Source organism: Manacus candei, unplaced genomic scaffold (genome assembly GCF_025592945.1).
Source record: "Manacus candei isolate 608988 ecotype Guabito, Panama unplaced genomic scaffold, ASM2559294v1 h1tg000081l, whole genome shotgun sequence".
In the NCBI taxonomy this organism is placed as follows: Eukaryota; Metazoa; Chordata; class Aves; order Passeriformes; family Pipridae; genus Manacus; species Manacus candei.
Genome location: NW_026138129.1, coordinates 233,097 through 260,012, shown reverse-complemented (window position 1 = coordinate 260,012; position 26,916 = coordinate 233,097). Strand labels below are relative to the sequence as shown.

The following is a 26,916-nucleotide window of genomic DNA, read 5'->3' as shown; positions in this document are numbered from 1 at the left end:
TATGGCCTCACAAAACCTCCATGCATGGCTGCCTGCTCTATGCTTTGAAAAAGACCAATGTTACTCTTTCTCTCTTGACACTTTTGTCCCTCTTTGGAACCCTTTGGATTTGTGCTCTCAATTCCCATTCCTGTTCTTGCATCCCCCAAGCAGAATTGGCCTTTCTTCTGAGAAATCAGCACCTGGAGACCAGTGTGGCCAACACCTTCACCCTCTCTATCACCTCTGGTAGCACTGCATGCCAGTGGCCCCTTCCTTTTGCTTATGCTTGTCCTGGTTCTGAGCCTGTGCCAGAAGCGTGGTTCTGGGAAGGACCTGGTAGCCACACAGTGCCTGATAGCTTGACAGGGCAATGTCCCCTCTAGCTTTTGGCAGTAGATGCCATGCTCTGCGTGAGCAAAGACAGAGTTTCTTTGTTTCAGGAGCTAAAGACTTGGCAGACAAGATAAAATATCTCAGATAAAGAAGTCTCCATTTGGCTGTTTATGAGATTTCTGAAAGTTTTGGCAAACATAAACCCTCCTCTCAGGACCTGGAAAGCAGTTCCTTCACTTTGTAGTACAACCTGCTTTGTTTCCACAGGTTGCCAGTGACCTAATCACTGTGCAGGCTAGTATAAATCTCTGACCTGGCCTGCACATTACTGCAGCCTGCCAGTTAGTTGTCTGCACTTCATACTCAGCTTTCTGCCTTAGCAGTTGAATATTTTACACTGAAATGAGATTTTACTCGGTGAGCTGGAAAGTTCTCGGCAAATTGATCTGCTACCTTACCTGTAGCCTTACTGTGAGAGCCAAAAGTCAGAGCTGGATTTCTGTCCATCTGATAGATTTTAATTCAGATGATAGCCCAGAAGACATATTGCAATGCTCCTGTGGGTCAGCATGGCTGATTGCAACCGAAAGCAAAGCAGACCTTTCAGTACTTTTTAGACAATCAAATGCTTGCAGATACTCAGTTTGATTAACAGATTAACAGATTAACAGATGCAGCCACGTTCAGTCCAGCTCAGTTTAGAAAAATTACACAACATGTCCTGTTTACAGCTTCAGCTGAATGGAGGCAGGAAAGATAAAAGATTTGCTTTATAAACTGCCGATATGTTGCCTAAACCTGGCTCAGGAAGCAAAATATCAACTGCTGTGGAGCATAGGATTTTTAATTCCTGGACAAACCATCACGGTTGTTTTCCCAGTGACATGGCCAACTCACAGCTGAGATAGCACTGAAGTGAGGCAGCTTGTGAGTCAGCTGGAGAGAGAATAATGAATCTGAGATTCTCCCCAACCATCTACTACAGGTTTGCTGTGTAAATGAAACAGCTCTGCACCTCCACTTCCACCTCTGTGGAGGAACTAAACTGCCACAGTGAGGACAAGTAAAGGACTATTGATTTTCCAGGGCATTCTGAAGGTAGGTAACTGAAAGCATCAGAGCAGGCAGATTAACAGGAACATACTTAGAGAATAAGAACAAAATTTGAAAATTATAATACCTTAATCAGAAACAGTTGAGCATTTCGAAAATATTTTCATAAACTTTAGGATTTTTGTTTATAACACCCATGTTTCCTCCTGGACAGTCAGCAACAGACTAACACAAATGCAGAACTTCATCTAGTACTTATATATTCCTGCTAAAATCCATCTGTAAATTGGACAGGAAGACCCCTAAGTCAGAATAAGTATTCACTGCTTGTGCTGGAAGATGTACAATTTACTGAAATTTAATTTTTCATTCAATCTAAGGACTGAAATAGCTGCAGGTAACTCAGTTTATAAGTCACCTGTGCAATTCACATACTCAAACACACTGGTTTTTTTACACACACAAGTAATGGAAAAAAAAGAAAAAAAACTTTTACAATACCTATATTTAGATAGAAACACTTCAGAATGAATAATAATAATTGAACTGGGACAAAACTTGTGAACAAATTATTGGGTAAATCCTGCTAATCCAATTTTCATTTGAAAATATGCGGCAATGCTTCCACACTGTGCTTCAGGTGTTAAATACACCTGAAGAGGTGGAAATCTGCTGTAAGAAGGACAAAGGTGACTCCAGCTTTTGGGCATAGTGAGATGCAGAGCAGTGCTCTGCAGTCAGGACTCTGGTATAGCCATCCAGACAATAACTCCCACCTCAAAGAAGGAAGCTTGGCACACTACTCCTTCTTAGTAGGAGCTTTCAGCACCTTTTTGAACTTACTAATAGCATGTTTGTCAGACCCTGGTTGTCATTGCTCCCATCCAGGAGGGATATTTGCTCATTCTCTGCCCCCAAGGATCTCAGAGTCCTGCCTGGACCCCTGTACTGATCATATCACTCCTGCCTCTGTGCACCTCCACTCTGGTGGAAAGCAGCAGAGGTCACACATCTGCACTAGGGTCCAGATCCCAGTAAGGGCTGCCTAGGCAGAGGAAACACATAAACAGAACTGTGGAGACCACCCCCATCCTTCCATATCTCAAAAAATAAAAGGTTAGCTAGTTGTCAATCAGGGCTAATTAGAATTATAAAAAAAGATGCAAGACATGAAAAAAAGTTAGCACCAAAGAGGGGTGTCCAAGGAAAGAGAAATAAAAAAATTACTAAAGAAGAAGCCAAAATAGTAAGAGGACACAGGTTTGAAAAGACTGTGCCTAACACCAACAGTATTTCTTAGGATTTGTATGAACCAAAGCAAGCTATTCTCACCTCATTCTTTATTTATTTTCTCATGAAGGAATTAAAAGTCAGAAGAAAAGCATCATGCAAAATAGAATGAAAAAAATACATTTTCAAAGTTGCTGCAAAATGTCAATATCCTGTCCTTCAATCTGGCTTCTTAGATCATCAATGCAACCTGGAGTTCAAACTTACCAATATATTTATGTGTAATTTTCCTAGCAAAGATCCTAAAGACTGCTGGCAGTAATGCATTAAGCTGAGGGGAAAAAAAATCCCATTAGGGTCATATTTGTGTATATGTCTCACTGTTCTTGAAGAGATGTTGCCAGAGAACACAAACGGGGCATCATGAGTCAACAAGCTTTTATATTCTCATAATATCCTTTGAGACTGTGTACTTTCTAGCACAAAGCCATATGTTATATGATCACGGAGAATAAGCATTTAATTGTTAGTTTTATATATGGCCATGATTTTGTTTTGATGGATCAACTGAGCATTGTTTGCATAGCAAGCACCATGGAGTCTACATTTCAAGCCAAGTGGCTAAACAAAGCAGTACTGTTTCCCATATGTTACATGACCTTCATTATCACCCTTCACAACTGGAACTGGAAGTGACAATCTTTCTTTTGCATGCATCGCATTTTGGCATTTCATATTTAAATCTTCACAAAGAACATCATAGCAAAAAAATTCAGCCTTTGAGGACAGAGTCTGGAGAAACAGAGAGCAAAGCTCCTACAGAAGCAGTGAGAGCAGAGCCCCACTATCCCGGTAAGGAGCAACATAAGAATATCCAGATAGCAACACTGACCTATTGTGCTTTGCCTATACTTTGGGGTAAATCCTACATTACATATCAGCTCCAACTGTGCTGTGCAGAATGTTGCCTTTGAGTTTTGACACAGCATACCCAGCCAGCCTGACTACTCAGCGTTGGACTGATTTTCACTACCAAAGTAAAAACAAATCTTTGAATCATCTTGCTATCTGGAGTTCAGACACAAAAGGAATTTAAAGCAGCTAAAACTGTCTAGGAGAGAAATTTCAAACAATGGACAGTAAAACCTGAGGGTAACTCATGCCTCAGCAGGCTGAGTTCAACACACATGATAGGAACAGAACCCACAAGTGCTGGCCTCTAGTTGCCCTGGTTACCTTGAGGCCAGTGAGTTCAACAGACCCAAGAATTTTAACTCTTTGCACCTCTGCATTTGTACTAGTATGACAATTCGCATCACATGAGTACCTCTTTGCTATGAATGTCCCTTACTTGAAAATCATTGAGAACCACAACCCTCACACTTACACGTACTCATCCTATAGATAATATTGGAAATAGAAAATCTATGTGGTAGGAAACTTAAAACACTATCAAGAATATTGTTTCATATTTCCTATTGCATTTGAAACTCATGTCAGTAGAGACCTAATGCTTTTATTTTCCTAACAAAGTAATATTGAAAGTTTTACTTCTTAATTTGGATTTCCAAAGGTTCTCCAGAGACCAAATGGAAGAGATTTAAGGCTGTAGGCTAGAGGGAGTTGAAATATGTTTTTTCTTCCTATTTAAAAAACATGGTAATGGCTATGAATAAATCACTTCTGAATTTCATTGTCAATTGCTAACAAATTTGACTTCTTTGTCCAAGAAGCACATACTAGTCACAAAAACAATTTAACCCAAAGAATTAATATTCAAACCTAACTTACTTCTTGTTTCTGGGATATAAAGAAATTCCTCTCAGCCACACACTGAGCTACCCCGAATAAGAAATGGCACTGAAATTTCTTTATTGAATTTGCAGAAACATGATATGTTTTTCTGCATACTGTATGTCTGTCAGAACTGCCACAACTCTACTCCTTAGGTGGCAGTAATTTTGCGTGTAGCTTTTCAGCTTAGCTGACAAAACCCTTAGGTAGCATTTAGGCCAGAGCAACAAAGTCAAGCTGGAGTCTGACATGCTTTCAAAAGGCTAAGGTTTCAAAAGGATAAGGTCCTCTTATCTTAGCATCACGAGTGTTTCCCAGCCTCCCTGTGACTGATTAATCATGTCAATGCAGCATATTTCATGCCTACCTAGCTCATTATAGAACCACAGTATGACTGAGGTTGTAGATGACCTCAGGAAAGCATCTCATTCACCCCCCCATGCGCATGCAAGGTTCCCTAAAGCACATTGCCCAGTACCTTGACCCACAAGCTTTGGAATGGTTCCTGACTCCTCTCAAGGTAGAGTTCCACGCATTCCATATGCCCAGAATATTCTGAGTTGGAAGGGACCCACAAGGACCATCAAGTCTAACTCTTAAGCAAATATCCCATTCTAGGATAGAACCTGCAACCTTGGCATTATTAGCACCATGCTCTAACCAACTGAGTTAATCTCATCTGTAAAGCAGGACAATTTTCAGACCCTAATGCCTGAATTTTGTTTTCCAGCCCAAAGGAACAGCCTTTGGATTTGCATACAAGAGATTCCTGAGTTAGATCCGGGAGAATGTCCACAGGGCTAGTTCTCCTACCATATTGCCTGGAAACTATGTCTAAGTAGAACTGGGGGACTTGGGATATCTAGCAGACATCCCACAAATCTGTCATAGCCTTATCCCAACTAACACTGCAGGCAGAGACCCTGTGCTTGCACAGAGCATCAGGGCAATGTGTCAATGCTAGGACTGACTTTTCCCAAACACATGGGCTCTCCGGTGAATGAAGCATCACAATGGGCTGATCAAGCTCTGCAAATCCCCTGTGGTCTGCGACCTCCAGGTAGAAATGAGGGAGCAGATTACATAACATAAGTGACAGGTCTTGAATGGCAAGCAACTGATTTTAAAACTGCACTTTCTGCTTTGTTCAGTAAAACAAAGTTAATACAATTTGAAGCTGTGGTTCTGCTACTGAATTTAGGCCTCTTGAATGGAAAGTGATCTGCCGGGTCTAGCAGCTGTCCAGGGGGTTGCACTGAGAAAATATGTTTTTCTCATAGCCTGGAGATCCCATGTAGTTGCTGTGCATTAGGATGCATCCTCAGCTCACTACTTTCACTGGGATTTTGCCAGTTAGTCTAGTCGTAACCTCATCTTCTGATTGAAACCTTTATTAAAATGATAAATGGTTTAACAGACAATGATTTATGAGACAAAAATGTGAAAAATGTAATCTCTTGTTCTTCTGCAAATACACACTGGAAGTGAGATGAGATGAGCAGTGTAGTTTATTCCCAGACTGGAAATTCAGGATTTGAGACCATCTAAGAGAACACTAGTGGAAAGGAAAGCAATTAACTTTTTAAAACAGCATATGGACCAGCAGATTTTTTACTCTGAAAGGGCAGAGTAGCAAGACTTTTTTCTAGGCTAGATTTGCAGACATATCCTGTCAGAGCAAATGGGCACTCTAAGTCCTAGTCTTGAAAACCTGTACATTTCTGGAGTTTGCTGATACAGAACAGCTAACTAGCTGTAGTGGAAATTTTTCCATGGAGAGAATTTTCCATGAGAAAAAGCAGAGGACTGGCTGCTTGTTTGTCAATTCAACCCAACTATACTTTGAACTTCTGGTTTCTCTGTACACATTCTGGTGAATGACCTGTTTGAGGTCTTCACCTCTCTGTTTTTTGCTCAGGCTCTCCAAGTGCATGCCAGGAACCTGAAGGCCTTTGGTTTATAGGTGTCAGAGGCCACTCCAAGGTGAGTAAGCAGCTCACCAGTTCTCCAAGTTTTTCTCCTTTACTGTATGGGTCAGCCCGGCAGTCAAGCAGTGAACTTCACGGCAAGCTCCCTGCCCATCCAGTAATTTTGATTCTCAGGCTTCCACACTCTGCTGTTCCCTGCACTGCTTGGGAAAAACAGCAGTTATTCACTGTCTCCTAGAGCTCACCTAGGACTTTGGGGGTCTCCTTACCAGGTATCTGTCTTGTTGACTAACCACCTTCCCATGATCCATTCTATATTGAACAGCAAGAATGTGGAGACAGGCTGCTTACAAACAAGACAGGGGCAGCAAGGAGAGCAGAGCACTTAATTTTTTCTTTCATTAAGTAGAATTTCCTGGAAATCTCCCCGTGATGGGAAATAAACCCCAAAGTCTGCCCTTTGACATTTTGTCCTCATTTAGAACAAAGCCCTTTTAACAATACAGCAACATTTCCCAAGAAGAGGTTCTCATTTTGTCAGCACCACGGATGGGGCTATTTGTTAGTTCCATCCTTCAGATGGAAGCCAGAGACACATTCCCCCCCTCTCTGAAGTGTGCACACAAAGAAAGGGCGAGGGAAGCAAGAACTAAATGTGACTGGAGCTTTGAATTTCTGCAGAACTCTACTCCTTAAGGAAAAAATGCCAAGGATGAGTTCTGGAGTCTGAGGCATTTCATATGAGGCTTTTTTTACTCAAAATTAAGGCTAGAAGAGTCCTTTTTTAGTGAATGGCAAATTGCAAAAGCAGACGCAGAGGAGGGGTCAAGAGACCAAAGAAAGCTCAGAGTGTCTTTTTCTGACATTACTTTTGAATCCAGACTTCTACATTAAGAAGTTTTTCCAACTGAACATTAGTGAAGGGGGTAGGATTTGTCAGGAAGTGGCTGTAGCAACTAATTTCATTTTATTTATCCTTTTTAGAGAAATATCTCTTTTCTATCACACTGAAGGCCAATTTTATTGGGAAGACTCTTCACTGGGTTACCTGATGTGAGGGTCCCATGAACCTGGAGTCAGTATTATCAGCAAAAAATCCTTTCTATTTTGGCTATAGCTTTTGTTATCACATATGGCCTTGGTAACACCATAAGTCAAAATACATAAAATTAGTCAGTTAACCAGGCTCATTTTCTGGACATCACTTCTTCTGCTCCATTTAGAGAAAATACAAAGAGTATATGTTCCTAGGGAATCTCAGAGAAGGTTGGGAATTGAACACAAATTGGCAACCTACTGGAAAAGAGTTTGGAAAAAGCACTACAAGAGGAAACCTCACCCTTCTCCCAGGCTTCCCTTTGGGAGAAAGCTATTTCCCTTCCTAATTATATTTTATAGGTGTATTCTTAAGTAATGCATTAACTACACAATAAATATGAAATTCGCAGGGATAGTGCTGGGTGTTAGTTCCAGTTGTCATATGTTACTTTCAAATGTTTTTCCAGTCTGTTTGCCAAAGAACTATGAAGGATGATGATGGTGCGTGTGTATATTATGACATATATAATGGGTGTGCAACTTCATTATTCTTAGTGCATGTCTACACTTTGAAGAAAAATGCCTTAAATCTCCAGTTTCCACCACCTCAACTATGTTGCTTTTGCATCATCCTTACAGTCTTTATTTTAATCACTGGATATTAGATTATTCTGCCTTTTCTCAGCATGCAAATCATTTTAGTAGGTGCTTAAAAGTGAGATGATGAAAATGACTATTTCTATTCAGGTATCAACTGGGAATCTGGAAAGTGTAAAAGCATAAATGTTTCTAAAGAAGAATAATAAAAGCACATTGGTATGTCTTTTCAGTGGAACCCGAAATGATTTTTTTACCACTATCTTATTACACAACTTTGTTTTCTTTCAGTATATCTTGCTATCATGAAATAAAAAAATTAAGAAATATAATTTAGTGAATGAAAAAGCCTTTTGATGAGTGAACAAAAAAGGTAATTTTTTGCATTTACTGAATCCCATAGTTACACATCATGCTTCACTTGAATATATGCACTGTTATGACTTCATGGGTGGGAGCAAAGAGGAAGAATGGGTAAAATGAAACATACCAATCTGTCAGATCATCAAACAAAATGGTCTCAGCTAGAGAAGGGAAAAAAGCTCCTTCCAATTGTATTTTTCACACCCCAGGATCACACATGGTGGAAGGTATTTCATTCATTTTTTTCAAATTCTATTTCCTTTCCTCAAGATGTCTTTTTATCTATGATAGTGGAGGGTGTGTTTTATATTCATTAGGTCAAGTTCGCACCTGGTGTAACCCTAGCCAAGCCTGTGGCATTGGGCCAGGAACAATTTCAAACTCTGGTCTCCTTCTTGCTGGGATCATTACCACCTGAAACCGGCATCCTTCCCCAGGGCATGGCTTTCAGATCAGTTAGTCAGCGTGCACAGACATGAGGCAATGCTTTTTGCCCAGGGATTGGTAGCTGCCTGTGATTCCTGTCTATAAATTGGTAAAACGAGACACCTCTGGGCATTGGTGGAAAGTAAACTATACACAGACATCTCTCTTCCAAAATGGGAGCTTAAATGACAAATTTGGGACAGGTGCTGTCCTGAGAAAGAAAAGAGTGCCTCATACAGGCATTTTGGCAGAACCACAGCTACATTAGTATGGGCTGTTACTTTTCACAGCTCACATTAAAAGCTGGCTCTAGGGTAGGTTTGCCCTTACATACTCCACAAACGGCAAATACTCAAACAATATTCCAGTGAACCCTTAATTTGAGCCTGTATTTAAGCTATAGCTGCCATTTCTTATTTACTGTTTCATTTTTGGTTTACTGTGGCTTGAAACAATGGAATGTGTCATGAAGATCCGGCAGTGCATAAGCTTACTCCCTGTGCAGCCCAACTTCCCACATTGAAGTCCCCAAGCAAAAAGATGCTGGGTGATGCTTGTAGATGATTAGAAGTCCTCTTTCATGTAGAGACTAAAAATTTTTGAATTAATGGAGCTTTAAGTCTAATAAAGCTCAGAATTTTGAAAAACTGTCCTATTTTAAAATCAAAAAAAGTCATAGCAAAATCAGGTTAACTTTTATCCTTTGCTTTTTTTGTTATTAATTGCCACATGAAAAGCCTGAAACAATGGGGAAATTGTTTACTTCACATAGTTTTCATTTTTCCTCTGGCTTTAAAAAAATTTTATAATTCTTTTCATCTGTTAATTGAACTGCTCAGAGAAATATTATGCAATAATATCCAAGCTCCCTGTACTTTACATAGCTAATGAGAGAAACAGCAGTCAGGAGCCTCCCGTAGGTCCAGTAGGTTCTTGAAGTGGTGCAATGTAGCCTTTACACGAAAGCTGCATAAAACATTAGAAAATGCTTTCTTGAAGATGAGAGTGGTAGCCTTTTTTTTTCCCCTGTCCCTTTCCAAAGGATGCAAATTCCCTGAGGCTGCATCAACACAGCCAAGCAGCAGCATTTAGTGCTACCTCAATACAAGGACTCTGCTGGGAAGTAAAATCAGAGATTTAACTGATCTTAATTCTATCAGTGCAAATGAGGAACAGCTCTTTGAAAATTAATGCAGAGATTAGGTGTAAAACAATCACGAAGTCATTGTGGCCAACAGAGCTGGTCCAAGTGCCAATTGCCTTTCTCATGGTAGGAACACTGGAACAGGTTACCCAGAGAGGTGGTGGATGCCCCATCCCTGGTAACATCCAAGGTCAGGCTGGATGGGACTCTGAGCGATCTGATCTATTTTAAGATGTTCCTGCTCATTGTAGGAGGGTTGGCCTAGGTTATCTTTAAAGGTCCCTTCCAACTCAAGCTATTCTATAATTCTGTGAACTTCCTTGAACAGTCAGCCCCACATAGTGTTTCAAAGCCCACGCCTTCTGATAAGACTAAGATGTGTACATGACTGTTTGTTTTTTACAGCAGAGGAATAATGCACCTATGCAGAGTCCTTGTCCTTATGAAGGAAAAAGAAATCCGCACTGTGACGTAGTAAAGTAACAATAACACTTACAAAGTAACAATGACACTTACATGTTATTGACCTCAACAACATCAGCAAAAGCTGAAGTGTCCTGACTTCCATGAAAGCAGTAATTTCAGCTAATTGTCTCACTGAATGTTTTCTCACCCTGACCACATCTAGAGTAAGTGCAATAAAATGAACACCTTCTTTGGCAGTGAATATATAACCTAGGAACCAAATCAGCAGGGAATTCACTTCCACCACTCTCTCGAATTCTGTAAATTATCCAATTTACAGAAAATACTAATAATGGAGGTACTGGAGGCTTTTGGGAGCACAGGATCAGAATTGAAAAAATGAGCTGAAATGCAGGATCCAGCAAACACTGAGACAGAGTCCACTCTTAGCAGTACCATGTTCACAAAACCAAGCAGAATTACTCTTGCTTTACTGAAGTGCAGAATTCTGAAGAGCAGAATTTGTCACAAGTAATCATGGGAATGTGGGTGGGTAGAAGTTCAATGTAGACAATTAGGTAAAAAGTAATATCTCCCAGAAAAATATCTTACTGTCCTTAAAAAAGATTGCACTTTTAAACCTGCAAGGATTTCAGGGAAAGCACTCTTTTAGTCTTTAATTTCTGTTTGTCCGTATTTTTGAAATGCTGGTCCTGCATTGAAGAAAGGCATCCTAAATTATGTTCTAAGAGAAATTCCATACTACTTCATTTTTATTTATTAAGCATACTCCAAAATATTTTGAAATATTTTTAAGCATTTTGATTGATATTTTCTTTTTCTGCAATAAAATACCATGAGAAAAATGGATCTATCCATTGTTCAAAAGGGAAAATATGAGTAACAACACAATTTTGAAAAGATAATTGGCTATGATGAAATGAAGAAATAATGGAAGAAAGAAAAGAACAAGTGCCACTCACTACCTCCAGATATTCCAGGAGTATATAACTTCGCACTTAAATGCAACCATCCTTTATAATTGAAAGCAATATAGTCTTGAAGAATACATCCAAAGAGCACTTCTTTCATGGTGTAAAGCAGAGTTCATATGTGGGCTTACTCCTCCTCTCTTCTTGATAGTATAACCCAAACTCGCCCATAGCTCTCATTCTACAAAGAAAACTGAGTAGTACCTCATATTTTGCAAGCCACTTAATCCCAATGAGTTTTTAAAATCCACTTCAAAACAGTGATGGTCACCCTACTGTGCTTTCTGACCTTCAGAGCACCTGAAGGTGCAGTGTAAACTGCTGTGTAAATCCATTTTAAGAATTCTGTGGCATTTGGTAGAAGATGTTCAGCTGGGAAAATCCCTAGCATAACAGCACACAAAAAGTCACGTCAGTCCTCCTCCCAGCATATAGGACATTCAGGGACAGATGACACAGCAAATATTTAATGAAACTAGACTATTCTTCTGCCAATTGTTTTCTTCATGTATTGCTACATATTCCTTCAAAGCAAGACTTTTAATTTTCTAAAGATATTTGCGAGTTATTGTTTTTTCAAAAGCAGTGTGAAAGCATACTCAAAATTCCTCACAATGACCTATTAAATATTTACACTTACAACTGTCTGTGTCAATTTTTTATTGGTGAGACATGCTATCCACCTTAGCTAACCAGGAACATTTCCTATCTGCTTTTGGGACTGTCTAATTTCTAATAGTCATGTATTTATGACAGAAACTGAACATATAAACAGTCAGATTTGCCTGTTAAAAAACAAAGGTATAGATAGTGCTTCTGTGGATACACTCTTCTGTTGAAGACTAATCTTTTATTACTGTACCTCTTTAGCAATTAAGTATAACCTCCTGTGTCTTTCTATCAAAGAGACCTCAGAAGAAAAACTTAGTGATGATAAAAATTCTAAATATAATATTACAAGATGGTAACACTATCCTCCTAGTTACCATTAGAAAACCTGCTTTCAAGCATTTAATTTTGCCAAACTTGAAGTGTGTCAGCTGAAGTTTTCCATCCTCAAAACCACAAGCATTCAAGCATTTATGAGGAATCCAGGGGGGAATTTTCCTTTTTTTTTTTTTTGTGAATTTCCATTTGAAAAGCTTTAGTGCCTGTTTGGAAGGGCAAATTCTCTCTTTCCCCTGAGGGAAAAAGGGGTCAACAAATTCTTGGGTTGTGGAAGAGCTGCACATCTGCAAGGGCTGAACAGATGAAGGTCTCTATTCATCATGGATTGATAATGCTGTGGTCACGGTCAAAACACTTCAAAGGGCTTTTCTGTCCAGGAAAAGTCCTTGATGAAAGTAAACAGAAAGCACCATACAGCTGAGTCTCACTTAATGGAAAGAGAGATAATCCATTAGATTTGGAAGAAGAGCTCCTCCTGCAGAGATCAAACTAGCCCAGGAATAAGAGGGGTTTGGGGTATATATACTGGCTGACGCGGGACTGAGAGCAGTTAGTCCTAGAAGGTAGGATCTCTAGAAAATGGAAGTCTTTCCCTTTTATTTCAGTTCCATGGAGATTGTGACAACCTCCATGCTTGCAGCAAGCAAGTTTTTCTACGTGTCCTCTACCTTAAACCTGAGAATGTTACTCTTCTGTTTAAAAAATGTGGTTCCTTAAAAAAACCAGTAATAATTACAGTTCACACCTCCTCAGCAGATGTTTCAACCTCCCTGAAGAGTCAGTCACTAGTAAGTTGCAACCCATGGCTTAGAAACACTTTACCTGCTAATACAGCTATGGACCATGCTGTTCTTCTGTATTTGAATACTGACTCTTTGATGTGGAGTCCAGAGCACACAGATGAGAAAGTAAGGTAACTGAAGGTTGAAAAAGACCATCCTGAGAATCCCTGTGGTGGAAATAAATATTTAAATCTTGCAGAAAATTTGTGAATGTAGTGTACCAGTATGAAGCTGCAGCATAGAAGGTAATGTCTTGGTTAATCTGATTTTGAACTGAACAAGTATTAGAAAGTATTGAAGTGGGTTATTCCACATTTTCTTTGATCATACCAAACCTGATTCTGATATTCAGAGTCCTGCAGGGTATGATCTGGCTGCACTACACTCCTTTAGTTATTTATGAGACCATTGTGTTCTGGAGAATATCTGGATACGATACATACTGATAGTATATGATTTTACTCAACAAAAAACTGCTAAAGCCTTTACCAAAGAGCATTATGGAAACTAAACAACTTACAGAAATAACTTTATCTATTTATATTAAATATTTTATGCATAAATTAGAGGTGTCTATTAAATATAATATTCTTTCCAGTATTGAAAGTGATCTGACCATACTGATTGTTGTTAAAGTGGGAATGGTAATTTCAGTTTTTCCCTTTTTTTTAAAGAAAACTGATTAATAAATTCTCTTCTGGCAAATTTAACTGAAAAGGTAGCACAATTTTGTAAGCAAAAGAAAAAATCTGTGTTGTTTCACCAGTCACATACATGCTCTCTGTTTTTACCTAGAGTCAACGAACATTGAGAGTGTCTAGTTTTTTAAAAAAAAAAACAGTTGTCTAAAAAAATCTTTTCTAATATCGAGACAAATAAACTAGGAAAAATACAAGACATTAACATTTTTCCCATTATTTTATTCTCATATTACCTTAACATTTCTGAAAATATTTAACAATTATTTAAAAGACAGAAATAATTTCTTCTAAAGAGAAGATATTTGTCACATATTCCCTAATAAATTTACAGAATGTAGCGTAAATAGTAAGCCAGTAAAACTCTGCTTTCAAACAACAGCTATGCTGACTCCAGTAACCCCAAAGAAGTATAACAGAAGGACTCCCATGGCATTTCAGAAAGATATACAGTCCTTCTTTCTTTCAAATTAATTTAAAAATTTTGTCACAGACAGATCAAGCTTTAAAAATGTAACACTTGTTATTTTGCTTGCATTTTCAGTCTAAAGTAGTCTCAGTCTAGCAAAGCACTACAGAATACATCTAACTATAAACATTCAGTAAGTCCTTTGAAAGCCACTTCTGAGGTGATTTGCTAGAATGAAGTCAGAATGAGTAGACTCCTTCTTTTCTTGATCTTCTGTACTTATTATTGCAATAAAGGTAACAGACTGTACAACAGAAAAACTTTGGGAACAGCTTGAGGAACTTGCAGAAAATGAAATCAGAAGAAAATTGTAGTTTAGAGGGAACGTCATGCCACTTGCTTAAGGCCAATTAGCAGTCTTCTTTCTCTCAGCAAGTTGTTATTCTCAGAGTACCACGGCCAAAGCCCCACAGGTTGGCAAGTATCAGGGTAGAAACAACTGGAGTCTACCATCCAAGGTGGCTGTGGTGAGCTGCAGTTCAAAAGAAAAGAACATATGGCTTTAATAAAGATCTTTCCAGTGAGAACAGTTTGCTTTAGAGTAACAAACCAAATGAAGATCATTAAGATATTTCTTTTATGTTAAGATGTCCAGGATTCATTTCCAAAAAAAGGAGCAACTTAACCTATAGACTCTTCTCAACGAAGCTAATCTGAAAATTCCATTTTACTTAGATTTTTCTTTTCCAACTATTTTCAAATTTGTGTCAACATCCGCTAACACATCAACAGTCTGTAAAACTGAAGCATATGTTTAAACCACATAGAAAGTCAAACAGACTTCAATGTGTATGACTCAAGAAGAGAGTATGGAAGAAATAAGAAAGAGCTGGAATAAATGAAAATGGAAAATACTGTGAATTAAATCAGGCATACCAACAAATGCAGTTTTCTAATTTTTATTGGTGTTAAATGTAGAATAAGAATTTCCTTTGCAAGAAAGTATGTTGAAAAACTTCTGTGAAGACGCAAGTCTCGAATACATGCATAAAGAGCCTTCAACTGCATTTAGCTTTCTTTTACCAGTCTCAGATCTTGATTATAAAATAAGAGAAAATACTATTTTCTGCAATTACTTCTACCAACAAGCACTTGAAAACCTGCTGTACCTCAGAAAGGGATGATCTACAAACTGTACCACTTATTTTCCATGAAAATTTCAAGATGCTTAGTCCTTGCATATTAGAATTTACAGTTATTCATACCAGCGATAAAAGTCTGAATAGCAGGAACCAAACATGCATCTCATTCTCCAACCAGTTCATTTAGTTAACTTTGCACATCCTCATTTTTCTTGATTTGTTCTTTCTTTAATGCTTTTAATAATTTGTTTTATTCCTTTGGATGAAGAGCCTCTGTGGTCAATAAGTTATCTTCTTGGGTTTGTATTCCCTCCTTCAACATCTCCAATGATCAATTCTTCTAATCTCTCATAACTCTTATCTCCCAAGACCATGACTGTTGTTCTCTTATTTTCTTCTTTCTCACTCTCATTTATGTAACATAAAAGTATAGACTACCAAAACCTGTCAGATTTAATTCCTCCAGCTCTATTTTTTACAGCTATCCAAGACTATTACATATCTCCAAAGACTTCTAGTATCTCCTTATCTACCTCTGTAACTTATTATTGTGTTGTTGTTTAACCCCAGATGGCATCTGAGCATTGTGCAGCTGCTTACCTCCTCCATCCACTCGCAGTGGGATGGGGGAATCAGAAAAGAACAAGTGAGAAAATTCATGGGTTGAGATAAAGATAGTTTAATGGGAAGGAAAAGGAAGAAAAGACATAATGATAAAATAATTATAAGATACAAGTGATTCACAATGCTCACCACTCACTGACCAATGCCTAGCTAGTTCTCAAGCAGATGCACCAGGTCAGCTTTCCCCCAGTTTATATACTGAGCATGACATCTTATGGTATGGAATATCCCTTTGGCCAGTTTGAGCCATCTGCTCTGGCTGTGTCCCCTCCCAACCTTCTCACTGGTGGGGCATGAGCAGCTGAAAAATTCTTGACTTGTTATAAACACTATTTAGCAACAACTAAAACAGTGTGCTATCAACACTATTCTCATACTAAATCTAAAGCACATCAGCTACTAGGAAGAAAAATAACTCTATCACAGCTAAAACCAGGACATATTGTAAAGATGACATATCTATAAAATATCTAAATAATGTATCCTTTCTAAATTTCCGTAGCCATTTATCTTGTGGAAGAAAAACAAAAAAATAAAATGCTTTTATTATTATTTCATGTTATCAAAAGAGAAATGATCTTACCTGAGAAATCAGAGATGAATTCTATTCTATACTGAGGATTCATTATTACAGGAGATAATACAGAAACCTTGTTTAGCTTTCAATTTAAAACAAAATAATTTTAAACAAACTGAAGTTTTACAAGACCCAAGGAGGTCATCTTGTCCATCTTCACGCTCTAGGTGCAACCACTGGAAACATTAGAAGAGTTTAGCTATGGCTTTGTTTGACTAAATGTTGAAAATTTTCAAGAAAATTTCACAACTCATTCCAGTTTTGCACTGCCCTTCCTTAATATCCAACCTGAACCTCAAAAACTGCAATGTGTGGTCAATCCTCCGATCATATTCTCTGACAGTACTGAAACACGGCTTGGCTGCCACCTGCTAAATGTATTTGCTACACTGCTATTACATTCTTCCAGAGTCCTTCTGTTTTCACTAATCAGAAAAAATTATCTTTCTACTCCATTTAACCACCTCCACAATTTTGGCAGCACCATATCAATAATTAGACTGTTAAAACAACACTCATAATCAAAAAAATTGCCTAATTATTAAAGAAATATTTTATAAAAAAATAGAGTTTTCAATGGGCTTAATGAGTCATTAGCATTCTGAGTTCTTTAAATATTGGTGTGGATTTTTTTCCTTCTCAGACTCAGGTCCCCTTGGGTTACATCTAGACATTATATGGGTTAATGTAAACTAGCTCTGCTCTAGTCCAATGGATTGAAAGTCTGTGAGCACACTGAGTGCATCCCTGGAGTTCATTTTCTGGTTTGGTTTTATGAGAGACAAGCCCAAAATGCATTCTCACAAACCATACAGCAGTGAGAAGTGAAGGGGGATAAATAGGGATAACTTGTTGAATCACTTCAAAAGCACATTTCTGCTCTTGAATCTTGCATTGGTTTCACAACTAGCAACAATCAAGAGCAACAGTAAAAGGAGACACTGTGGAAATGGCTTTTATTATATTTTTCCTGTTCAGAAAGTGGTGCCTAAGGCAATGCTTTTATTTGGAGCAGAAGAATAGATAAACTGGAGCAAAGAGCTGGAGCTATGGTCTGTCTTGGTATCTTCAGAAGTGCTATAAACAAATACCTATGAAAGAGTGAGATAGTCTTTCCTAGGGGGTCTAACCTAGTGCTAGGTTAACGGTTATACTCCATGAATTTAAGGGTCTTTTCCAAACAAAATGACTCTATGGTTCTATGACTTTCTGAAACAAATACATTTTCTACATATTTACTGATGTAGTCAAGGGTTGACTCCGGTGACCACCCTCAGCATGAAACAGTCATTCCTAGCATCTAAAATCTGATCTCTTCATTCATCCTGATATGGAAGAGTAATGGACCTTCCTGCCCTCACTGATCTATCATAACACAGACAGTGTTGCCATCCTGGTCTTGTTTTTAGGGTATAAATTCACTGCTGTATTCTTCCTATACAGGACTGGAATTTCAGTCTCTACAGGACTCATTACTTGTTGAGGTTTATTAATTTGTCTCTCTTCTATGCTGTCATTAACATAAAGCATATCTCCACTGCTAGCAAGATGTGGTCTGTGTTCCCTGTACACTTTGCAATCATGTACTGGAGTGCCTCACTGATTACCCTTCTTCCATCAAATTTGTGATAAGCCTAACAGATCATCCAGGCTGCTTTTGCCCAGTGCTGACCACTCTGTTTTCCCATTTTATTTCTTATTATCTGTGCAAATGTATCAGTAGTTCTTTTTTTGGAAGCCTTTTTCTACCTGACTATTTTTAGCCTCTGACATACCTGTGATGCTACAGAAATTCTGCATCTTGATCTTTTCCAGAAGTGTCATCCCAAACTCGACCTTCAGTTTTAAAACCTTAGTTCCATTATGACTCAGACTGAATTAATCTTTTCTGGATATATGTTCCTGGAACGTCCTGGTGAGTTTCCCTAATGTATCATATTTTTAAATGCATTACCCACTTCAGCACCTGCATCTCTTTGTTGTCAGACTTCAGTAAATATTATTTATGTGCTCAATAAAAGCAAAATTCTCATCTGTATTTAACATGACGTTTTTATAGGCAACTAAAACTAGTAACTCCCAGCAACTCTTTTGATGTGTTAAAATTCCTTGACCAAAATATAATATATCAATCTTAAATCCATCTTAATGTTTCTATACTAATATTCCAAAATCTTTTTCACGTATATATGATATTGATGAAGAAAACCTGAAGGAATAAGCCACCCCAAATAAATGCAAACTCCTATAATGGATCTGATTTGTTTGACTTAGTCTTCTCAAACATAGGTAGAAATCTGTGTAAGTATATAATAATCTTCAAGCAGCAAGACAAAAAAAAAAAAACAAACAACAAATTAAAGACCCTAATCTAAAAGAATATAATCTACTTCATAGTCTTCTGCCACTAGAGCTAATGAAGAAACAAATACATGAGAGAAGGTAGTTATATCTTTATGCCACTCCCCATAGAAATGCAAATGCTTTGAGTATAAATGTGATGCAGGACAGGGTTTTAGGGAAAGCTCTGTATATTTTCCAGCTTTAAGATACAAACCAATGCTTGTTAAGTCCAACAAATTTTGTTTTAAGTTTCCTCTAACTTCAAGGGGCTTTAAATAATATCTTAAAACTGGAACAACACACTAATTTAGCTACTCTTTACAACTCACAGCAATCCAAAGAATCTCTTTTCACTACTTGCTGCTATACTCTTAGTGACAACATAAACAGGCCCCCAAATGCTGTTTTTCTTTTAAAAGTCCATATTAAATATTTCCATTCCAGAAAGCATGCCAGTTTGGCAGTAGACTCTCATGTGTGAAGAACACTAGGACAAAGTGTTATTTGACAGGAGAACTACTGGGAAGGTGTCTCAAACAAAATTTATACCATGAACCTAAATAAATTATTTTCTCCTTTCTTTAGTGTGATCTTTGCTCACTACATATGTTGCCTTTCTCCAAACTTTTCAATTTTTAATGACATCATTATATTAGCTTGGGCTTTACAACATCATACCTGTTTTTATGTCAAAAACTATTATTAATTTTGTTGTTGATTTCACTAGAAGCAGAAAGATGAAGAGTAAAAGAATAGTCACTTTAAAACGTCCAGACACCTTTGCAGTAAAAAATGAACTTAGGAAAGGACTCAATAAACACAGTTGCATTCTTTTACCAATCTTACCTTAATTAGAGGTATCATGCTAATCACCTAACACTATTTCAATTTTATTTCTGTCACAAATAAAATACATTCTATTCCTATGCCTCATTACAATTGTTAATTCTTCTTTCAATTTTTTCTTTCAATTACATCATCAATAAGAAATTAAGAACATACCATGAACATTTCCTCTTCTATTATAACCTTGCTTTACTGCCCTATTGGTAAAATCATGCCATACATTAACAATGCATGTTTATATGGGCATTTATGTTCATATCCATACATACACAGACTTTATGTTTACTTTCTTCAAACTTTAAAAGTAGTTTTATGTACTGATTGTGTTTCAGATAAAGAATACCTCAGAGCCTTTCTTACTGAACCCACAAAGGTTCAGGAAGCTGCATTTAAACAAGAGTGCTATGTTAGTATTACCATGTCTTTATAAATACACATCAATTAACATATACAAACACACAACACAATTTAAAATACAGCTGGCTTGCCTCAGGATATTACACTGAAGAAATCTAAAATGTCTTACTTTGCTGGTTCATGTACATAAAAATAGTATAAGGAATAAACTTATCCATTGTTAGAGTAACTCAACCTAAACCTACAATTGGTTCTAAATCTACAGTATCTAAACAGCCTGTAAGATGTTTATCCCCACATTTGGGATTCCCTTGGAGAGTTCATACTCAGAGTCAGCGTTTCTTTGCTTTCTGACAAAAAAGCTGAAAAATTTCCATATTCCTGCATGAAGCCCTGCTCCCACTGGAGTTGAGAGGAAAGTCACCAGCAACTACAAGGAGCTGGAAATAACCTCTAGGAGTTTGTGGTTTATACCACCAACAATGATTACCACTTCTGCTTTAGGTATTCATATTGACTGCTACATCTGTTTTGTAGTCACAAAAAGAGACTTACAGAACTTAAAAATCCTGAGGAGATTGAGATGTGGAATAGGAATGCTACAAAAATATTTTGAATTGTAAGAACAATGAAAGTCTTAGGAACAGATTCTCTTTGCTGACCAGATTTTAAACTGGATAATTCTACTGGCTTGCATGTTTTAACTTCACTTTTCCATTGTTTTGACTGACATATTTGTCAGTTACATCTCAGTTGCAAATAGTCCTTCTACCACAAAATTTGACCATGCAACTAATTCTTTAGATGGTGTAGTGGGTTGACCCTGGCCAGATGCCAGGTACCCACTAAAGCCACTCTCTCGCTCTCCCTCTGCAGCTGGACAGAGGAGAGAAAAAAACCAGTTAAGGATTCATGAGTTGAGAGAAAACTGGGAGAGGTCACTTACTGATCACCTTCACAGGCAAAATGGACTCAAAGTGGGGATAGTACTTAAATTTATTACTAACAGGATAAGAGCAAAGGAGTGAGAAATAAAACAATCTTAAAAGCACCTTCCCACCACCCCTCCTTCCTTCCATGTTTTCCTCCTCCCTCCCAGTGGTGCAGGGGGATAGGGAATGGAAGTTATGGTCAGTTGTTGCTTCTGCTGCTGCTGCTCAGGGAGAGGAGTCCTTCCCCTGCTCTCTTGGGGTCCCTCCCACGGGAGACAGTCCTTGTTGGACCTCTCCGGCATGAGTCCATCCCTCGGATGGAAGCAGTTTTCTTCCCAAACTGCTGTCCTGTGGGTCACTCCTCCATGGGGTGCAGTCCTTCATGAATGAGCTGTACCAACATGGATCCCCCACAGCGGCCACAAGTCCCACCCGGGAAAACCTGCTCCAGCGTGGGCTCCCCTCTCCATGGGCTGCAGGTCTCCGGCAGGACCCTGCTCCATCTTGGGTTTCCCACGGGGTCACAGACTCCTTCGTGCATCCACCTGCTCCGGCATGGGCTCCTCCATGGGTTGCAGGTGGGTCTCTGCACCCCGATGGTCCTCCATGGGCTGCAGGGGCACAGCTGCTCCACCATGGTCTGCATCACAGGCTGCAGGAGCCACAGCTCTGGCGCCTGGAGCACCTCCTGCCCCTCCTTCTGCACTGACCTTGGTGCTTTGTTGTTCACATGTTCTCGCTCCGCTCTTCCCTGGCTGGAATTCTTTCTGTGCAACAACCTTCTATTCTTAAATATGTTATCACAGAGGCATTACTATCACTCCTGATTGGCTTGGTCTTGGTCAGTGGCAGGAAGCCCGTCCTGGAGCTGGCTGGCATCGGCTCCATCAGACATGGGAAGCTTCTTGCAGCTTCTAACAGAAGCCATCTGTGTAGCTGTCTCCTCATTACCAAAACCTAGCCACAGAAACCCACTACAGCTCTCCATAAAACACCACAAGGAAAGGTACACACCTCAGAATGGAATCCATAAGAGCAGCATGCTGAGTAGGGAGCTATTTGCCAACACATCCAACAAAGAAATGATGAAATCAGAGGTATGCCTTCCATCCTTTCCCAGGATTTGGCTCCTTACCATGAACTAGGCAGTGGGAAGCTACCTCCACTCAGGATTCACAGTCTAGAACACTTTCCTTAAAATGGTTGTTTATGGCCTGCATTGTTGTAACTATTGGCTGAATACTGCAATTCACAAGGGATTTTTTTTTTAGTTTCTGAATATTTTATTCAATATTCACTTCAGAGATACAGAGATATAGAGATATAGATATACAAAGGTACTCCAAACAGCAAACTCTTTTAGACAAGGACCTCCACAATTTTGGGTACTATCAAAAAATTGATACCATGTAAGAGAAACTCATGCTAGGAAGGGAAACTCCAGTATGTGTTATGGCATGTGGCTGCAGTTATGGGCAGGAGTTGGCAGAGTCGTTCATCTCCAGATGAACTAAATAATAACCTGCACTGACATTTCCCCACAAAGTGAGTATAGGACATGGAATGAAAAGAACATTCTAGATGAAGAAATGTTGATCTGTTTCATGTATCATCAAGATCCATTCTGCAATTAAAAGTTTCTCTGTCCCTGCTCTTCCAATTAGAAATTGTTCCAGGTCCCCACTCATTTGACTATTAGGCAGGAAAATAGAAAAGAGGTTTTCAGTTTTTCCATGATTGTAGTTTCTAAGGAATACTTTTTGAAAGTTTCATGGATGGAATAAGGATTCTACTAAGAATTCCACATTCTACAATATTTCACTATTTCATGATTTCAGGCAATTCTCCCTTCCGTATAGTTCCGTAGCTCAAGTTCTGTACAGCAGACACAAATTAGCACAGATCAGAGGACAGTTGCTTATCTGGTTGCTCATTTTTTCAGCCACATATCCAGACATATCTCTCACCTATTCCACTTTAAATGTGTGGCACTGTAATAAAGCAGTTGTCATAATTACAGCATATTGAAGGCCATCTTGGAGCAGTCAGGTTATTGTCAGTTTGCCCAGAGAGATTGTGGAGTCTCCATTCTTGAAGATATCCAAAAGCTGACTGGTCATGGGCCTGACCAACCTGCTGAGCAGGTCCTGCTTGAGCAAGGGTGTTGGACTGGATGACCTCCACCAATCTCTTCCAACCTCAACCATTCTGTAATTCTGTGATACTAGACTGGTGAAGCAGGGATCTGAAGATACTGCATGATGAACAACAACAAAGAGTGCAATGCCGTACAGTACGTTATTTGCCTCAATCATTATTATATAAGAAAGAAGGTGCCAAGATTAGTCAAACATCGGTAGAATTAAGTGAAATCCATTTAAATTTTCAAAAATTAAAATATATAATTGGTGGTATTTTTAATACATTTTTAATGCAGAAAACACTTTTACTATATTCTTACAATAGCAATTTTTGATAGTCTGCAAAATACACTTGGAACTCACATGGCTGGACAAATGATCAGGAATGTTTTCCAGATCATTTGCTTTAATGATGGGTTTGAAACAACTTAAATGTAATCTCAGACATTCTTCAAAAGCCTGCCACAATCTCTGAGGCTACTAATGTTTGCATGACATCATTTTCCTTACAATCCTGTGTCTTCACTCAGTAACTAAAAAACTGAGGGAAACATGAAAAAGAGTTTTACTAGGATCCTACTCAGGTGTATAATTTCAAATTCCACTTCAAAATCTGGACATTAGCTCACAGCAAAATACACTAAAAAAACAAAATTCTTTCATGCAAACCTAGCCACACAAGCATAGTTAGGCAGTCCCTTTCAAAGTAGTAGTTTTATACCCCTAATTATCCTTGAACCACCAGAGAAATGGATTTTCCTTCCTAAAACTGAAGTTCGTATCAGAATTTAACAGGCCCACGTTTCTTCTTTTATTAGTCCACACTCACATTTACTTAGAGTATAATGCTTTTTTTCCCCCAAAAGCCAGATATTCTCATGCAATTTCCATATTTAAAATAGTCAATTCATCATGTATCACAAAAGACAGACAGCTATCCAAAGAGTAAACCTTCTGTATGAAGGTACTTCTATTACTTCTTGCATTCAACATTCTCAAAGCAAAAAGCAAGAGTAAAAAGAAATTTTCAACATGTTTCATCTTGAGTAGTGTCATTTCTATCCCCATATGGTATTTACAAAATTTCTCCAAGTGGCACAAAGTCTGTACAAAAACTTTAAGAAAGAGCAACATTTTTTTTCCAAGTAGTGTTAAGTGCTGACCACATATGCAAAAAGCAGCATTATGAAGTCATTTGTGCCTGGCAGATCTAGACCCAATAGAAAATAACTTCAAATGGATGTATTTCTTCAGGGTACCTAAATATACAGTTCAAATCGTCACAATAATTTAAAAGATCTTAAAATATAAAAAGACCTCTTATTCACAGAAAATCTCTCAGATTGGTTGTTTAAAAGAAAGGGGTATAAAAGCAGACAGATCATAAAAAAAATTTGCAATTACCACAGTGGCTGGAGAAAACCTAAATTCTGCTGCATTTTAGTTTAATTCTGCTGCATTTTAGTTTAATTCTGGGTTAACAATTTAAATAAAGAAAATAAACAATTATTAGTTACTGATCTTCTTATATGTTTATACCAAAAAAATTGCTGAGACATAGTAAGTCTGTTTAAATATATATTGTTTTTCTAAAAATACAATAAATGTAATTTTTAAAATGCATTAAATTAACGGAAATGTTAAAAAAAATCAGTTCTGCTCTACTCTGCAAAATGCAGTATGATCTTTTTATGTGAGTTAAATTTTCTAAAGCCTCTCTATATTTACTAATGACTTTTAGGCAGACTAATACCCATATATTTTGAAATTTATTAAAGTTAATGTACATAGATTAAATAAAAATAATTTCAGATGTCTGTCTGTGGATCTGGCCTAAAATGGTTGGAAATAAGGAAATTTATATTTACATCTTCCATAATATTTGTATGTAACAAAGTTTAACCTGAAATTAAAATATAACCTTATACATGAACTGCAGAATTGTACCTTCCTGACCAAGGTAATGGAAATGTGATTTCATAAAAAATCATTGCACTAGTACTATATTATCATTTTCCCAAAGAATGAAACAGGTTCCACTGTGTCAAAAATACGTCTGCAAAATAATTTATTTTTTAAATCATGTTTTAATTTATTTTCTATCATATCATTGGCAAGTATGTAGATTCCTATATATATTTTTTACTATCACCATACAAAATATGAAAGGACCTAAATATGCACCCTGATAAATATTCCCTCTAGCTAGCAACACAGTGAACACACAATTTCAATAATATTCTAATTTTCAGAGTACCGAATATTGACCAATTTCAGTTAACTTTTCAAAATTGTAAATATGGAGAAATATTCTCCAGGAAAAAATGCAACACCAAATTGCATTTGGAGCAAAATCAATTACTAAAATAATATACACTCACAAAATACTCAGAACACTGAAGACTAACCAGAGTTAGTTTCCTGGAACTTCTTAGCTCACAAAAGAAAAACAGTAGAGAAATTAGATTAATAGCTTTCTTATAATGTGTTTTTCCTAAGTGTATGATTTGTACAGCCAAATGAGAAGTTTAAATGTAGCATGTCAAATAACAAGTTCATTCAGTGTGCTGTACCTCAAATATACATATAAAAACATTTGCATTAAGTAATTGGGGGGGGAGGAGGAGGATTGGTTAGACTCAATACATTATGTTTAAACCCAAGCTTTAAAACGACTGTAAGTCTTATAAGGAGCAGTCTTCCATTTATATCATCACAGAAACAAAAACAAAGAACTTTCAAGGCATGAAACTTAGGGCATGTCTGTACTGTGAAATGGACCATGGTGTGGTTATCCTTGAGTCAACAGGGAATCAAGGCAATATGTCCAAATGGTTTAGCACAGTGCTATGCAGTCTTACTTGTGTGAGCTCATTGCCTGTGGCTACAGGCAATGTAGCCACATTAGTTTGGTGCAACCTTGTGAGTTAGTAAGGATGGCAAGAGTCATTAGCTCATCTACAGTGCTGGAATAAAACAGTTTAACCATCCCAGGCCACAAACTGGCTTGTCAGAATTCCACTGATGAGTTTAAGTCTGGTGTGACTACAACAAGGCTGGATCCCTCATGCACACCTACATAAATATCACAGAACCACGGAATCACAGCATGGGTAAGGTTTGAAGGGACCACTGTGGGTCACCTGGTCCAACCTCCCTGCTCAAGCAGGGTCATCCTAGAGCATATGGCACAGGATTGTGTACAGACAGTTCTGGAATATTTCCAGAGAGGGAGACTCCACAACCTCTCTGGGCAATCTCTTCCAGTGTTTGATCACCCACATAATAAAGAAGTTCTTTCTCATATTCACATGGAACTTCCTGTGCATAAGTTTCTGGCCGCTGCCTCTTGTCCTATTGATTGGCACCACTGAGAAGAGCCTGATTCCAGGCTCTTCAGATACCTATAGATATTGGTGATGTCCCCTCTCAGTCATCTCTTCTCAAGACTGAACAGGCCCAGCTCCCTCAGCCTGTCTTTGTAAGAGAGATACTCCAGTCCCTTAATTATCTTTGAAGCCCTCCATTGGAACTGCTCCAGGAGCTCCATGTCTCTTGTACTGAGGACCTCAGAACTGGACACAGCACTCCAGATGTGGCCTCACCAGGGCTAAGTAGAGGGGCAGGATCACTTCCCTTGACCTGTTGGTAATGCTTTTCCTAATGCACCCCAGGATACCATTGCATTGGCATTCTTGGCCACAAGAAAACACTACTGGCTCGTGGACAGCTTGTTGTCCACCAGGACCCCCAGGGCTTTCTCCTCAGAGCTGCTTTCCAGTAGGTCAGCCCCAAGCCTTTACTGATGCATGGGGTTATTTCTCCCCAGGTG

General features: G+C 38.2%; 1 protein-coding gene across 4 annotated transcripts in view; it reads right to left on the bottom strand.

Annotated features, from left to right (window-relative positions):
• Positions 1 to 13,930: 13,930 nt before the first annotated feature.
• WDR27 (WD repeat domain 27) overlaps positions 13,931 to 26,916 on the bottom strand; it is a 94,931-nt gene continuing 81,945 nt past the window's right edge. The window contains exon 24 of one of the 4 annotated variants that reach the window (XM_051811140.1): positions 13,931 to 14,654. In XM_051811140.1, the coding sequence (XP_051667100.1) occupies positions 14,607 to 14,654 (48 nt within the window). In that variant the 3' untranslated portion in view covers positions 13,931 to 14,606. Of the gene's footprint in view, positions 14,655 to 15,029; positions 16,190 to 26,916 lie in introns of those variants that run through there. The other 3 variants (XM_051811141.1, XM_051811138.1, XM_051811139.1) reach the window with 3 other exon arrangements.